At 39.8% G+C, this 15,973-nt stretch overlaps 1 protein-coding gene across 4 annotated transcripts in view; it reads right to left on the bottom strand.

Annotated features, from left to right (window-relative positions):
- Window positions 1–4,515: 4,515 nt before the first annotated feature.
- The window catches only part of slc39a14 (solute carrier family 39 member 14), a 39,639-nt gene continuing 28,181 nt past the window's right edge, over window positions 4,516–15,973 (bottom strand). For all 4 annotated transcript variants that reach the window (XM_034230125.1, XM_034230123.1, XM_034230122.1 and 1 more), the window contains 5 exons: window positions 14,632–14,754; window positions 10,799–10,993; window positions 10,453–10,684; window positions 7,749–7,933; window positions 4,516–7,225 (listed from right to left, as the gene is read on the bottom strand). In XM_034230125.1, coding sequence (XP_034086016.1) covers window positions 7,073–7,225; window positions 7,749–7,933; window positions 10,453–10,684; window positions 10,799–10,993; window positions 14,632–14,754 — 888 coding nt within the window. In that variant the 3' untranslated portion in view covers window positions 4,516–7,072. The remainder of the gene's footprint in view (window positions 7,226–7,748; window positions 7,934–10,452; window positions 10,685–10,798; window positions 10,994–14,631; window positions 14,755–15,973) is intronic.

The raw sequence follows: 15,973 nt of genomic DNA, 5'->3' as shown, positions 1-15,973 counted from the left end.
CCAGAGAAAGACTTTCGTCTTGTTTACATCAGGGTCCCCCATTTCCAATTCATCATATCATTTAAGACATATAAGACATATTTGACATACAGATGGCTTATTTACAATGTACATACAGGTGGTTTTTTACATACAGATTGCTTATTTACAATTTTCATTTTAGATTTCGTTCTAATACATCCTAACCGGACATTTAAGACATACCAAGTCTACAGATATACAGTTAGTAACAGTCTAAAATGCGAGTATATACATAGATGGGGGGGGGGGGGGGGGGAAGCTGTCCATTGTACGACAGGTTGAGATTTGTAAATCTGCACCCGGTGGAGGGCGCAGTAGGCTACTCTTCAAAAGTTTCACGAAATACTTACCATCATGTTTGGTTACTGTTTAACATTTTGGTTTACTTCATGTAATAAAAATAATAACTTCATGGTAAGGCTACTAAAAATGACAAGGCTAAGTAATGTAATGCTAACTAACGTGCTCGCTACTCGTCGCTACTAGCTAGGTAGCTAACTTGACTATGTTCCATGCACAACATGTATATTACCTATGATATTACCTGATATGTCTGATCCAGCGACTCCTGGTCCTTTCATCAGACGGGAAGCGATAGAACGAGCAAGTGGTATGATCACTTTTGTGATTACAACCTGGTACAAAGCACACAGGCATCTTGTAAAAGTGAACCAATCACTTGGAGCATTATCGCCTGTGACATCACTTACGCGACCCAGAATGGGATTTGTAGTCTTTGTAGTCGCGTATTTTTCATAGTCTTATATTTCAACAGTTTTACGACAAAATGTGACTTTTTTGACATGGAAATGATTGTTTAAGATTGACAAACATCATATGTGTAGTTCGTGGCACAATTCAAACGGGATCAAAAGATACGTTTTCTCTCTCCATTGAATTCAATGTATAATTTTTCGCTTCCGGGGTCCCATGGACCGGAAGTAGATGGGCGTGACTTCGCCTCTCTATAGCTCCAGTGAGCACAGTGTGCTCTGATTGGTCGGGACACGTAACATGAACGTGCCGGGCGGCGCGGTCCCGTGGGTTAGATGCGCGTTCATAATGCAGAGGGAAATAACTCTCAGAATAACGTTATTAGCACATTATTACAACTTGAGGAACGAATGTTTTTAATAAGGGCTATACAAGTGTTCATACTGGGTAGTTTATTTAGTTAAAAAAAAAGTATCCAACGATTTACAGACCACTCTTTCCCCATGTAAGTCAATGGGAAAAAGTGTTTCCGGGCCTGGCAACCAAACGGAAGTGTAGTACCGCCGTTTGGCCAGCACGAATATTTTCATCTGAGTCTGGCGCACTTCCTGGGGGCTTGTATGGAGTCAGATTTGGGTCAATATTCTAGCGCGCAAAACAAGCTACTCACGAGTGGAACATTTGCTTTTACACGCCCATGAAATGACCCCAGCGCGCAGATTAAACCCCCGCGAGCGGCTATGCTCTCGCTCGCGAGAGAGACAGCCCTCTTGCTTGCTCGCGGGAGTGTCAGCCTCACTTGCTCGCGGAGTCTGTCTACGCGCGCGTGAAAAGTTTCTGGCACTTTGGGGCGGAGCCACTAGACTTTGATTGACAGCTGCCAGGTAGCCCGGAGTTGCCAGGTTTGATAAATGCCTGAACTACCAAGAGCCGAGGAGTGACAGCTGCAAGATCAGTTGGACGAGACTGAATGGTAAAGTTGTCCATAAAAAAAACTATTATATTCGTAATTTATATTCGTAAAGTGAAAAATACAAACTTACTAAAGGACACTATACAACTCTTATAGTATACTATAGTAATACTATAATTCATTTATATTTCGTAAGGGAGGTGTACAGCAGACAGCAGGTTTTGACAGATACAGCCCACTCAAAAATATATTGTTTTATATCAAATGCATTAATATATATATATATATTAGCTGTACACTTTACGAATATAATAGTTTTTTATGGGCAACCATTCAATCTCAACTGATCTTGCAGCTGTCACTCCTCGGCTCTTGGTAGTTCAGGCATTTATCAAACCTGGCAACTCCGGGCTTCCTTGCAGCTGTCAATCAAAGTCCAGTGGCTCCGCCCCAAATTGCCAGAAACTTTACACGTGCGCAAAAACAAAAGTGTTGCGTTTATATTTTTGTTCAGTGTATATATATATATAAACTCCCCAAACAGGCGAAAACCTACCAGTTTCACCCACTGTCTCTGCCACCTCCCTCCATGACTGGTTCTTCCGGTTTGTATCCCGGTAGGTGAAGAGGGTCTGGTCATACAAAACCGGGTGATTTGCTACAGCGATAATTAGTTTCTCCTCCATCTTTTTTTGAAATATAGAAATGAACGGCGGGATATCTCTCCCAGCTTAGACGCGGTTTGATTGGCTAGGGCTTGAGCTGTCAGATTTTCAGAAACGGGATTTGATTGGCTGGCGCTGGCTACGCCGGAGACGGACCGCTATGCTACCCACAATTCAGTTCGGCGAAAAGCGAGGCAAGGTGACGTCACCCCATTCAAAGTGAATGGGCAGACGCGTTGGAAACCGTTTTTGAAGCTGTCGAAGCTGTAGTGTGGACGGCCCGTAACAGTAAATAGTCCGCCTCTTTGCCCTTATTTGGAGCAGGCCGGAGTTGAACTCTGACGTCACTGTCGAGCCGTTAGTGGCCGACTCCGCCTACTAAGGGCTTCTCGGCAACTCTGCAGAATCCTATGGGTGACGTCACGGACCCTACGTCCATTTATATACACAGTCTATGGTCTGTCCTCAAGTCTCTTGAGATGTGTGCCTATAATAAATAACACCGTGATGAATGGCTAAACTTAAACTGATGATATTATTCACCTTTCTGCTGCAGGAGACACAGTGGCGGTTCTAGACCAATTTGACTGGGGGGGCCACTGGGGGGCCAGTTATTTTCTGAGGGGGGCACAATAAATGCAGGACGAAAAAGAGAACTAGACAGTATGAAGTAATTGCGCATAAGAAAACAATGCAATACAGTTATTGGTATTTGTTTCAGTACACTTATTTATTTCAGATATATCTTATAGTTATTACTGTTAGCTTCAGCTTAAGTTATAGTAAAATGTTTGCACTAACACCATATCATATTTATATAAAAATAAAGGCAATGAACAGTTACATCTCTACTTTACATCTACAATTACACGGATACAATAGTTTAACTCACCTTCAATTATCGTGGTAGTCTCTCGAAACGTAGGTTTCAATCAGTCTTTCTTGGAACAGCCTCTGATGATCCGAGATGAAAAGTGTTTGTTTTTCCGCGTGCTTCAGCCGGACAGTGAAAGTGAGTGCACCGCTCTAATGGGTCCTGAGTGCACCGCTCTAATGGGTCCGACTAGAATGACGAATAACGTTAGTTCCGTCTATTCCGTCATTCAATAAATCGTGTAATAAATCATACATTTTTAATTTTTTCCACTTTTCATTTTTAGGGGGGCCACAGGGGGGTCAGAGGTCAGTGTTAGGGGGGCACTGCCCCCCCCTAGAACCGCCCCTGAGGAGACAAAAGGTATAAGTCTAAATCTGCTAACATATACATATATATGAGAGGTCAATCCGGAATAACAATAAAGAAGCAAAGAGATTGTAGAGCAGTGAGAAGGAAAAAAGCTTGGTGTGTCAATTCATTACCAGTATTTTTCGTTGTTGTAAAAAAGAATCGCTCTCGGATTTGTTAGCCCCCTCAGTCATTTCATCCTGGAGCCGGGCCTGTCCCTGTTGCTTGTGCACCTTTTACCACACTTTTTTCTTCCACTCAACTTATGAATATGCTTGGATACAGCACTCTGTGAACAGCCAGCTTCTTTAGCAATGACATTTTGAGGCTTACCCTCCTTGTGGAGGGGGTCAATGACTGTCTTCTGGACAACTGTCAGGTCAGCAGTCTTCCCCATGATTGTGTATCCTACTGAACATTGAGTGACCATTTGAAGGCTCAGGAAACCTTTGCAGGTGTTTTGAGTTCATTAGCTGAGTCTGCAATATTGCATTTTTTCAATATTCAAATTTTCTGTGAGCTACTTAGCTTTTTATTAGCTGCAAGATTAAAACAAACACTTGAAATAATTGAGTTTGTGAAATTAATCTATATAATATGAGTTTCACATTTTAAATAGAATTACTGAAATAAATCAACTTTTCCATAATATTCTAAATGTATTGAGATGAGTACCTGTATAAAGCATCAGGAATGACACTACAAAAAAAAGTTGTGTAGTGACTATATTACTATACAAATATTGTAATTCTATTATAGTCAATAATAATTGTCAATAATTACTTTAAACTATGAACGTTTTAGGTTAAGTTGTATTTTAAAGTAAGGTACTCCTTTAAAGGGTTAGTGGCTCAAAAAATAAATATAGAATATGAAATCGGTATTTTGAGCTTTGGGAAGGGAACACTTTAAGGAGAACAGATTATTAGGAATAACATACTTTGGTTCAAAAAACAAGACAATGACACATGATTTTCTAGGAAAAAGGATGTTTATAAAAAAGATTTCCATGACACAGAGAAAGCTGATGAGGATTCCCTTAAATTACAATAATTAGAATATTTTAAAAATCTCAAGAAAAACAAACATTGATTGGTTAATTTGACGTTCAAAAAGGGAAACTTCTGTTGTATGTGTTACTGCACCGTTGTCGTCTGTGTGCTCCTGAAGGCATCATCTGATTGAATGGTTTGTGTCTGACCTTAATATTACAAAGTTTAGATTATAATAACTGACCAGCAATTCTGCATCTGTGTGTATAAGATCTGACTTTTTAAACTTATCATTTAAATATGCAATGCAATATCCCATTTATTCCAAATTAAATATTGAAGCAAAGATAAACAAAACAATATTTGTATAGTTGCATGTTTTGTAAACTGACACTGAATTCTTCATTTAGAGTTTAAAGCATAAAATAAATATCGTATGGCTCAAACATCAATACATAACCTCCCATAGAGCAGCAGTAATACTGTACCTCATGGTACACGTTTAAAAAGCTTTCAGGAAAAACACAGAAAGTGAGGTCAGTCAAGGAGACAGCCATTATGACTTCCAGTTTCTATCTCTAAAACTATATAACATGTTGAATCTACAGAACGGTGGGTTTGTTAGTGAGGATGGAACATTTATTCTGTGTTTAATTTTCTCACTAAATATAGATCATATATGGTGAGTGATTTGTGGTCTTAACAGTTCCACAAAAGATGATGTTGCTATGGTGTGAATGGCTGTTTTATCCTTAAAAATAAATATTGTTTCAGTTGTTGTACAATATGACGGACACTAATATCCCTGAACCCTCCCGTAAACAATCAGCTTTACAGATCATAAACAGTTTGTTTTGGCCATAAGTATGTGGATATTAAAGCGGCTTTATTCTGCTCATTTTCAGGTTCATATTTGTATGTAGTGTCTCTACTGTGACATGTCTCCATGTTTCAATGTTCAAAAAACTCTTTATTGTTTCTCATACTGCCTGTGCTGCAGCACCTCTTTTCACCCTCTGTCTGAAACCAGAGCCCAGTCTGCTCCGATTGTTTTTTGTTGACCAACATGGCAAAATGGCTGGAGCCAGTGAGTTTGGGGAATTTGTCCAACAAAAAAAAACATTAGCATTAACCAAAATAAGAACTGAAAAAACCATCATTGCAGGGTAATTGACTAACTCTTTCAGCTATTCATTTAAGTAACGCTTAACCCAACTTGTGCTACGATTTGTATTTTGCCTAATAATAGCTGTCAAAGTTCTACAGATATTATATATATTAATCTGTAAATCAAACAACAGTAATATTTTAGAGGGACAAATTGGAGCCAACAATGAAAAACTGCCCCAGACCAGAAGTGCATACAAGCATGTCCGCATACTTTAGGCCATGTAATGTAACTCACAGGTTAGTCATAACAACCTAATATATAGTATATGACTTCATTTTTCAGTGATTAATATGGATAAGGTTACAGTAAAGAAGGCGAGGTGTGTGTGTGTGCATATATGATTCAGCTTAAAGCATTTTTGAATGTCACTGTAAAAAAAAAATATATATATATATATATTCACTGCTAATAAGGGGCACAGATGGTTAACTATATGCACAAAATGTCGCCTGGATGAAGCCACAAACTCTGCTCTTTATGTCGCTTCACATATCCGGTTGGGACATTTTTTCGACTGCATGCCGAAGAGAAGTTTTCCCACCAAACGTCACTGTGTAGCCCTTCACCATTCTCAATGGCCTGCCCATATTTGGTCTTCAGGTTTCTTCTCATGTATAAAAAATTAACGCACAAACAACAGAGTCCAGCAGGAAGTCAAAGTCAGTTTGATGTCGAAACTTCATTCAAATTCCAGTTTAGATCCGTAACAAATTATTTTTGGTATATAATGATAAAAGGAAAAGGAGGGAACAGAACAGTAGAGACTCAATAATGTTATTAATACAGCGGCTGTAACCTGATTGTGCTTTTCCCACCTCCTGAGGAAGCGTTGCGGGCAAAGACCATAAGTGATATAAATACTGTTGAATCTCTACAGTTGTGGCTCAATGACGTACACTGAGGAAAAGGACAAGGGGGGCGGGGGGGAAAATCACAAGAGCAGAAGCCAAAATGGCTGGTCAGTAGTCTAGGGAATAGAGAGAAGTGTGACTGGCTGAGTATTGCACATACTTTAAGTTCAAAAGTCTTTAACTCGTCCCTGCAGACGATGCTTCAGTTGATATTTCTAGACTTTAAGCAGCTGTCAGGGAAAGGTTGACAAAACCTAAAAAAAAGAAGCCTGCCCCCTTCTGTTGGGATCTACTGCATGTGTGAACTTTGAACGAACGGTTACATTAAATATTTACGGTAGAGGAGGTGTGGGTACCTGCCGCACAGCAGCCAAACTACCCAGACTCCGGGGTCCTGGAAACTGGGGATCGAGAAAGTAGTTCCCTCCCCTTGGGGTCAGTTTACCCCAGCACAAACACGCTGACACCTCAGTTTCATTTCACGCTGGTCAGAGCAGGTGTTGGTCCAGAGGAGGCCGGGCTAGCCCAGCTGTATCTGCCCCGAGTACATGGTGAGGAGGAGCATGATGGAGAAGCCCGTCAGCAGGCCGGCGTTCTGGATGGCAAAAATGACAAGGAAGCTGCTGCCGCCCGCATCCTCCTCCTCACGACTCACCTCGTTCATCTCTGGAAACTGAGAAGCAGAAAGAAACAGAGACATTTATAATTTTTTAAACCTCTCTGAACTTATTCTACTTTCTCCAATTCCAAATATGGGGGGAGTTCAAGTCCATCTTAAAAAGGACACGGAACAAGAAACCATTGGTCAATATGATTGCTCTTATATCCCCTAATTGAAGTCGTTTTAAAATTGTGCCAGTTTTTAATGTTTTATAACAGTTTATTTTATTTTGACTGGTTAATATGGCATTTCATTTGGGTTTTACGACAGCTGTATTCGTCTGCCTGTATTGTTTTGTGTTCATTTGTTGTAACATTTGTCATGCTACCCTCTTGGCTAGGTCACTCTTGAAAAAGAGATTTTAATCTCAATGAGACTTTAACCTGGTTAAATAAAGGATCTAAGAATAGCCTCTTCCTAATGTGTTTGGAGAACTTCTTTTTTTCTTAAAGAAGTCTGTATGTCTAATGAGAACCCTCATAATGGCACATCCTCCCTTACAATACTTGTATCTATGTTTTCCCAAGTCACTGACCATGTCTGCCAGAGCGATGTACAGGAACATTCCCCCCGCCAGGGCAAAGATCCAGTTGGGGGAGAAGCTGTTCCCGGCAAGGATGCCAAAGCCCATGCCCAGGTAACAGCAACAGGCCGACATGAAGTTGAAGAACAGAGCCTGCTGTATGCTCATGCCAGCGTTCAGCAGGATCACAAAGTCTCCTGGAAGAGGACAGAAAGATTACATCATGAAGAGAAGAAATGACATGTATTGGATTTGTAGACGCTCAGGGCAACAACATGCCAATAGGAAACATCGGCTGGCTTAAACAGAGTGCTGCAGGAATAAGTCCTACAACCTGGTAGTGAGTTAGCATTTTATTACATCTGGTTCCCTTGTCTCATAGTTGATGATTTTTTTAACTTGATTTTGATTTGATGCTTGAGATAAGGTGTGTGGTTAACACAAGCACAAGAGATGTTCATGTTTTGTTCTATGACATCAAATAAGACAGTACATACCAGAGGTGGGACCAAGTAATTGTTTTGCAAGTCACAAGTAAGTCTCAAGTCTTTGCGCTCAAGTCCAAGTCAAGTCTCAAGTCAGGATGGGCAAGTTCAAGTCAAGTCCTAAACTTTGACAAAACGAGTCTTAAACAAGTCCTTATGTGCTTTTCACCAAATGTAATGACATCGATCAACAGAATAATACTTAATAATCAAACTGCTCTTTATTAGTCACGTTAATAATTTAATAATCCATTTTCTCTCTGCTGGTAAAGTAACGTGTTTTCTTCTATTTGAAGAGGGATCAGTAAGGTAAGGCTACCGTGACGGTTTGATTCAGAAGGAGTTTAATGTATAAGATCCCTGATGTTGAGGTGACCAGAATGTTTATTTCCACTGTGTACAACATGTACAACACCTTCACTGTGTTTACTTTCATTAGAACAGCTAACGAGCGACCGCATGCTGCTATGTTTTAACCACACACACATTGAACTGCCCGATTTATCCCCCTATTACTCGTTTTATGAAGGAGATGTCCTGTCACTAAGGAGCATGATGTGTGTGTGTTTGTGCTCTGCTCAGCTCTGCTCTGTGTGTGTGTGTTCGGTGTGTCCGACAACGTCATTTGTTTTCAAATGACCATGAACAGTAATTTACACACATCTGGCCAACTCCATATATGTGGGTGTTCCCAAATGAAAGAAATGTGTTTAATCTTAATGTTGCACTGTCTGCACACAAACACATCATGCGCCCTGGTACATACACTATTCCGTTATATTGGCTTTGATAACAATATTTATTTGTGCGCAGACACAGTTAGGAAAACAATGAGACAGTGTCATATGGGAGCACCTTAGACAGGAGGAATGCTGGGACCCTGCTGAAGGGGAGCCAGGGCAGGAGGCTTAACATGTTGATGTCAAATATTTGTGTTGTACTCCTGTTTTCACTTTAGAGCCCTTTTAGAACTTGAAGGGTTATCCTTTCAGCACCCCACTCTCCAGTGCTGTTTATGTTGAAAATAAAACTAAACTTTTCATAACCACAATATTTGTAACTGATTTAAATGTGGAAACTGGGGTTATTCATCAGAATTTTGTATGACCTGAGCAATGACTTGACTTGCTTGACCCTCACCACAGTGACTTGGGACTTGCTTGAGACTTGTAGGTTAAGACTTGAGACTTGCTCATGACTTGCACATGTATGACTTACTCCCACCTCTGATAAATACCCTACTTGTGAACGAAGCTTCTATGTGTCATAAAAACCACAATTGCTAACAAATGGCTAAATGAGACTACAAAACGTCAAGGCGCGTTCACACCGCAGTACTTTTCCCACTTTAGTTCCGAAATGACGCGTTCACACCAAAAGGTGCCGGAACTAAAATGAGTTCATCAGAACCTTTTTTACCCCCTTTTCTGTCCCTGCTAGAGAGCAGGGACTTTCGTGGGAGAAAAAGGTTCCTATGTCTGATTGGCTGGGCGGAATACAAACCACGCCCGTAAAAGTCCCAAAAAGTTTTGTGAAGCCGCCATTTTATTATCCTCGCATTAGCATTATTAGCATTAGCCCAGCGCAGAAGCCCATGGGTGTACAAAGAGAACTGGATATAGCGTTGGAGGCGGGACCCTGTTCTTTCCTACGAAAGTTGCTCAGTGAATAAAAAATGTCCCGACTCTTGAGAGAAAAAGTATCCTTTTCTGGATCCATAGAGAATGAGCATTTTAGCGCATTTCAAAAACGTTTAGACCGTAATGATTTAAATAAGGGCTATAAAAGTGGTTTTGCTTGGTAGTTGATTTAGTTCAGAAAAAAAATCAGCTGATTTAGAGACGTCTCTCCCAATGTAAGTATTTTTGGGCCCATTGACGTCACAGACTGACACAGAAGTTCTAGTACCATCGTTTGGCCGCTAAAATAATTTGCTTCAACATGCGGCACACGTCCTAGGGGCTTGTTGTAGCCATGCAACCGTGATATAGCTCATTTTTACTCAAAAGCTAGCTTTTTACTTCTGGCTAATACAAATCACAATATGGCATAAATATCTGGAGATTATCCTGCTGAGCAAAATGTGTAAGTATGATAAACGTTGATTTTTCCGCAATATTCCAAAATCCAATGAAAAGATCCCACTGTGTCTCTTCGTGGGGTTGCTCACTTCTGGGTTTGGCCTACAAAAATACGTCACCAATGCAGTACTGTATAAAGTGCAGACTCACCGAGCTCGTGGGGGAACTCCTCACACAGGATGGCCACGGAGGTGCTGACGCCTTGAAAGACGGAGGAAGTGAAGGAGGCGCCGATGGCCAAGCCGTCGATGAAGTTGTGCAGGCCGTCGCTCAATGTGATCATCCAGGCCAGCGTGCCGATGTCGGAGTAGGCGACCCCCTTCAGCCAATAGCAGCCCCTGCCACTGCGGGACCGACCCCCACTTTCTGGGCTCTGGGAGTCCTGGGATGAACAGAGTGACAGACACCCATCAGATGAAAAAAAAAATGTATGAACTCACTCTGAGCAAATAAATTCGGTGAAAGAAAACACTTTCTGCCCCCCCCCCAGCCTAACCTGTGGTGTCTGTGCGGGGCTGAGCATGAGCTCCCCCTCCCCTGCGTCCACTTTGCCCAGGGCCAGACTGCTGGCCTCTCCGTTCTGCTGCAGCTTCTCCTTCTCGCCCTCCACATCTCCGTCAGGGGTCGAGTAATGATCTGCACTCGGGTAATGACTGTGACCGTGGCCCTGGCCCTGGCCCTGGTCCTGACCCTGCGATACAGAGAGACAACAGATATCAGGAACAATTCATGAAGTATTATTCATAAGTAATATATATAATAGATATTGGTGTATCTATTATCTAGTATTTTTTATTATATATTTTTTATAATTTTTCTAGTTCTCTTTTTGTGTTTTTAATTCTTGTTTTTATGCACCACGACACCTAGTCAAATTCCTCGTACGTGTAAACCTACCTGGTAATAAACCTTTTTCTGATTCTGGTTTCTATTGCTTGTGGATCTATTCTTCATGACAAAAAAAATGACTTTAAATCTTTTAAATTAAGAGAAAAAACAGAGGAGAATTTACATTAAGTTATTTTGAAAGGAATCACAAACATAGCGTTCCTTCTGCGTTCTGTGTTACCACTTCCACTCGATTGTTTTGGTTGCCTCCCTCAGGAATACATAACAGCCATGCAAATGCAAGCAGCCAAAACTTTATTTATACAGCACACATTCCATTTCAGGTACTTCTCACAGAGTGAGCAACCATGGAAGTGGCAGACATTAACACAATATAAATAGCATAAAGCAAAGCACTTTTAGCTGTTCGTGTTGAAAGCCCAATACAATTGGTTTCCAATCAAAAACTTCATTCATTTATTTTAAATTATTGTTTTTCATTAAACTTGCATCCTTGGATAAAAAAATGACAAAAAAGCTCTTTATTTTCCTCATTCTCCCTGTGCTGCAGGACCTCTTTTCACCCTCTGTCTGAAACCAGAGCCCTGTCTGCTCTGATTGGTTAACTGGCCCGCTCTGTTGTGATTGGTCAACCGCTTAGACATGTCCCTCCCCTTAGCCTAACACCTACAATGTGTTGGAGCGCTAGCCACTAGAAGTGGCAGTGTTACATAGTGATGTAACAAGGTTGCGTGTTTCAGGCAAGGGAGTAGTGTGACAGATCTTTGGAGGGGACTTTGGGATTTTAGCCTTTGCAGAACATTAACATGCACAAAAACCTATATAACACACTACAGGAGAGGGAAAACCCCAACACGCATAATAGGGCCTCAAAAAGGTCATATTCCGCATGATGGCTTGAGATTCTGACTAATTCTCACAACACTCTGTTGTGATCAAATCATTTTACAATAATCACATGTTCATTATTTGTTCATCTTATTGAAGTTTGCAGGGACAGTGACTCTAAACCTGGCTCACATCTATCACAAAGTCGAAGCAGGTAAAGTCAAATTCAGTGTTTTGCTCTGTAACACTTCTCCAGAATTGTTAAAGGGTTTCTTTTTTGCAGTGAAAGGAAAAAGCTGACCGCAGTACTTGCAGGCGCCAATATGGGTCAAAGAGCGTGTGTAATAGGATCAGCACGTAAACGTGTTAGTTGTTCATTAGGTTGGCTGGACCATATGGCTGAGAGCCGAGTAACCACAAGGTGGAGCAACTTTCCCAGAATCACCACCCATTCACCGCTGCTTTTTGTGAATGAAATCATTCAAGTTTAAGAATCCTATTTTGGGGGAGATGTGTTCTGTAACTTCACAAATGTGACTAGATTTGCATACCAGTTCTCAGAAAACTGTATAAACAATTGCAACATAAATGATCACTGCACTCCATAGTGACATCACCATGTAACAATTGTGCTTCTATTGGCTAGCCTATCATATTCAACACATTGAAGCTCTAAGCTGTTAACTAATCACAACAGAGCCATCCAGCTAACCAATCAGAACAGACTGGGCTCTGGTTTCAGACAGAGGGTGAAAAGAGGTACATTCTTGTTTCTTTGCTGAAATATGCACAGCAGAAGGGAAAGAGTTACACTTTGTGACATCAGTTCGTAAAACCTTCACCCAGTTGATAAATGATTCCTCTGAGTCGCATGTCTTTTTCATTGCGGCAAACAAGAATTTTCCGTTGACTTTTTAAGCATAAACAGCTGAACATTCCTTTCTGAAGGACACGTCAGAATATAGTGGGGAGCCAGCTTACATAATGTTAAGATACACTTCCTTATAGTGAACTACTGTACTCTGAAATCAACTCATCATTGCCTCTTGCCCTAACATCCTGTTCAACTGGTTAAACCCGACACTGATGAACAGATAATACAAGCAACCATTTAAATATGTGTTATGAACAAATAACAATCTGATCTGTTGAACTTCTAGACAACAACGGATTGGTGTAGAGAAGATCAACACGTCAAATAAATACAATTAATGACCAATTATGGATTTAAAAACCTCACATTCTACTCCACTATAATTTAGTCTGCAACGTTATCTCTCAGTAGGATTCAAATATCTTTAGTAAGATTATATATATATTTTTTATTATTCAATTATTTTTGTAAGATCCAATTATTATTCAATAATAATGATTTTTTTGTAAAATTCATAAAAAAGTATCTTATTCACAATTTATTATGGAAACATCATAGGACTTCAGTATTAGAATTGTTCAATATTGAGCAAAATAATATTAGTTTTTTTTCTACAGAATTCAGAAATGTCACAGAAATATTGTTCCAAGCAAATTGTGGTTCAAATCTAGAAAAAAAAAAATATTGAAGCATTTTTTTACCGTATGGCATGTTGACTGAAAAACTGAAGGACGGTGCAATACACATCAATTTAACATTCTTGCACTGATGTGTACAGTCGCCATATTTTTAAGCTAAACTGGTTTTGGTCAAATGTTCGTTGTACCCTAGACAGTTTTTTCATCCAATTTTTAAAAGTCTTGTTTGGCAGAAGGTTTTTTGATCCGTGAGTTGACGGTGCACTTTTTCTTTATTAAGGGAAACCAATGACAGAAAAGGGAACAGAGCACGGTAGGTTCTCTTTTGACTGTTAGTCCTGGTTTCCACATTTTTTTTGTGTGTGTCTTGACCTTGGATACAAGCTGTTTAAAGCTGCCATAAATACCAGCTCTGTGAGGCTGGCAGAGGATCCTTTTGTTGAGACTGTAACAGAGATGTTGATTCAGTGTTACTCTTGTTTATCTTTCTTCGGCCCATCTATACTCGTCAACTCCGGACTTACAACTCACCAAGGCTTACACTGCACCAAGTTCATTTAAAGAAAAACACATTTAACCGATCCATACCTTATACGTGATAGTCTGAACATCTCTAAGCGGTTTACCAATCACAACAGACTGGGCTCTGGTTTCAGACAGAGGGTGAAAAGAGGTGCTGCAGCACAGGCAGTATGAGAAAAATAAAGAGCTTTTTGAACATTAAAGCAAGGAGACATGTCCCAGTAGAGACACACAATACAAATATGAACCTGAAAATTAGCATAATAGGGACCCTTATAGTGTAATGAAATGAATATCAACAATATATGGATAGACTGGAGCCAATACTTAGATTTAAAGTTCCAATGAAACAACTAGAAGTGTTTCTGACTTAGCATGTATTGGGATGTACTGATTGGCGTTTACAGTAGTCGATAACACTGAATGTGTGTATTCAAAATGGATTTAATGGGAACTAAAAACAAAATGCCATAAAACAGATGAATTAATTAACCTTTTAAATATGTGACTTGCAGAATTGGTCATTTTAAAGATAAATGAAGGTGATTATTGCTCAGATTCAGTTTGGTTTTGAGAGTAACTTGTTCATCACATCATTCTTGCCGTTTGTGTACTCACCCCATTTTTCTGTTTGAGGAGCACTCTGAGGACCTTTTCAGTGAAGAAGAAGAGGTAAAAGCCAGCGAAGACCACGGCTGATTTGGACACGTAGTTATCCACCATGGGGTTAAAACCAAAGGCCTAGCATTGCAGGAAAGAAGATGATATCAGTTTCTGATGGTTATTTACAGTAGCTGTTATATAATTACTGCCTGGCATCACCAGATGTGTATATTTTTAAAATGAGGTGTTGCTTGAAACAATTGTCAAATGTAATTTGGCAGGATTTTTCAGTTGAACAATTAGCGGTTAGTGAATGTTTGAATTCTAAGAGGCTGTTGTCAAATGTAATTTAAGCTGTGTATTAAGCCGTCATATCAGACAGAAACCTCCTCTTTTGTCTGTGAAATGATGCAATACATTTCACAACAGCTGTAAACTTGGCCATGGTGGGTGGGCTCACTGTCTAGATTTAAAGCCATAACACACGCTTTCCCATACTTGTGGGTTATACCACTCTTTAAGTAAGGCTTGAGTTTGAACCCAAGCTTCCCTCGTTAACCCAACTGATCAAATTCAATGTAACGAGAAAACAATAATTGATGAATTAGGGTAATTATTATATTATAAATATTATACATCTAAAGGCTTCTAGAGGACTGTAGCCATATTTAATGTCAGGTTTCTTTCTTACACTTCAGACACTTAAATGGTGACTAATGTGCAGCATATATCACCAACACACTTCAAATATGTCAGCTTTGTTTTAAGGGATAATGTGTGTTTTGTCTGTTCTATATATAACCCCAGCAAAAGCACCTACATTATTGCAATTAAACCTGTGATTTAGACCACATTTGATTTGGATTTCCTGTAATTGACCCACACAAAATAGTCCAAATTGATTAATGAAAAGAGATGTTAAAAAATTATAAAAACAAAACAAAATAAAGTATTCACCCCATGTGAAAAAATGAATCCTGGTCAGATAAGACTACATTTTTACATTTTGGCCATCAAAGAGAACTCTCTGTCTGTTCCAAACACAGGGGGGTTGAATACGTTTGCAAACTTATGATTTATTTTATCATAATTTTTGTGTGATTAACAATTAAGAAATATTTTACCATATTTGGGACGCCATTTAGCTTATTTGGTAGAACTGGCAATCAATGAACTGGGGATTGTCACCCATGCGGGGTAGGACCTTGCCGCATGTCATCCCCACTGTCTCCCCCGTTCATTTCTGTCACTTAATAAAGGTTACCCAAATACAATACTTCAAAGTGCTGGGCATGTTGTGTACATCAAATAATAAAATGTTTCCAAACTCAGCTTAAATTACAGGTTTTGCAATAAA

The sequence above is a fragment of the Gymnodraco acuticeps genome, unplaced genomic scaffold, assembly GCF_902827175.1.
Source record: "Gymnodraco acuticeps unplaced genomic scaffold, fGymAcu1.1, whole genome shotgun sequence".
In the NCBI taxonomy this organism is placed as follows: Eukaryota; Metazoa; Chordata; class Actinopteri; order Perciformes; family Bathydraconidae; genus Gymnodraco; species Gymnodraco acuticeps.
Note: the sequence above shows the minus strand (reverse complement) of the source record. Positions and strands in the feature narration are given on the sequence as shown.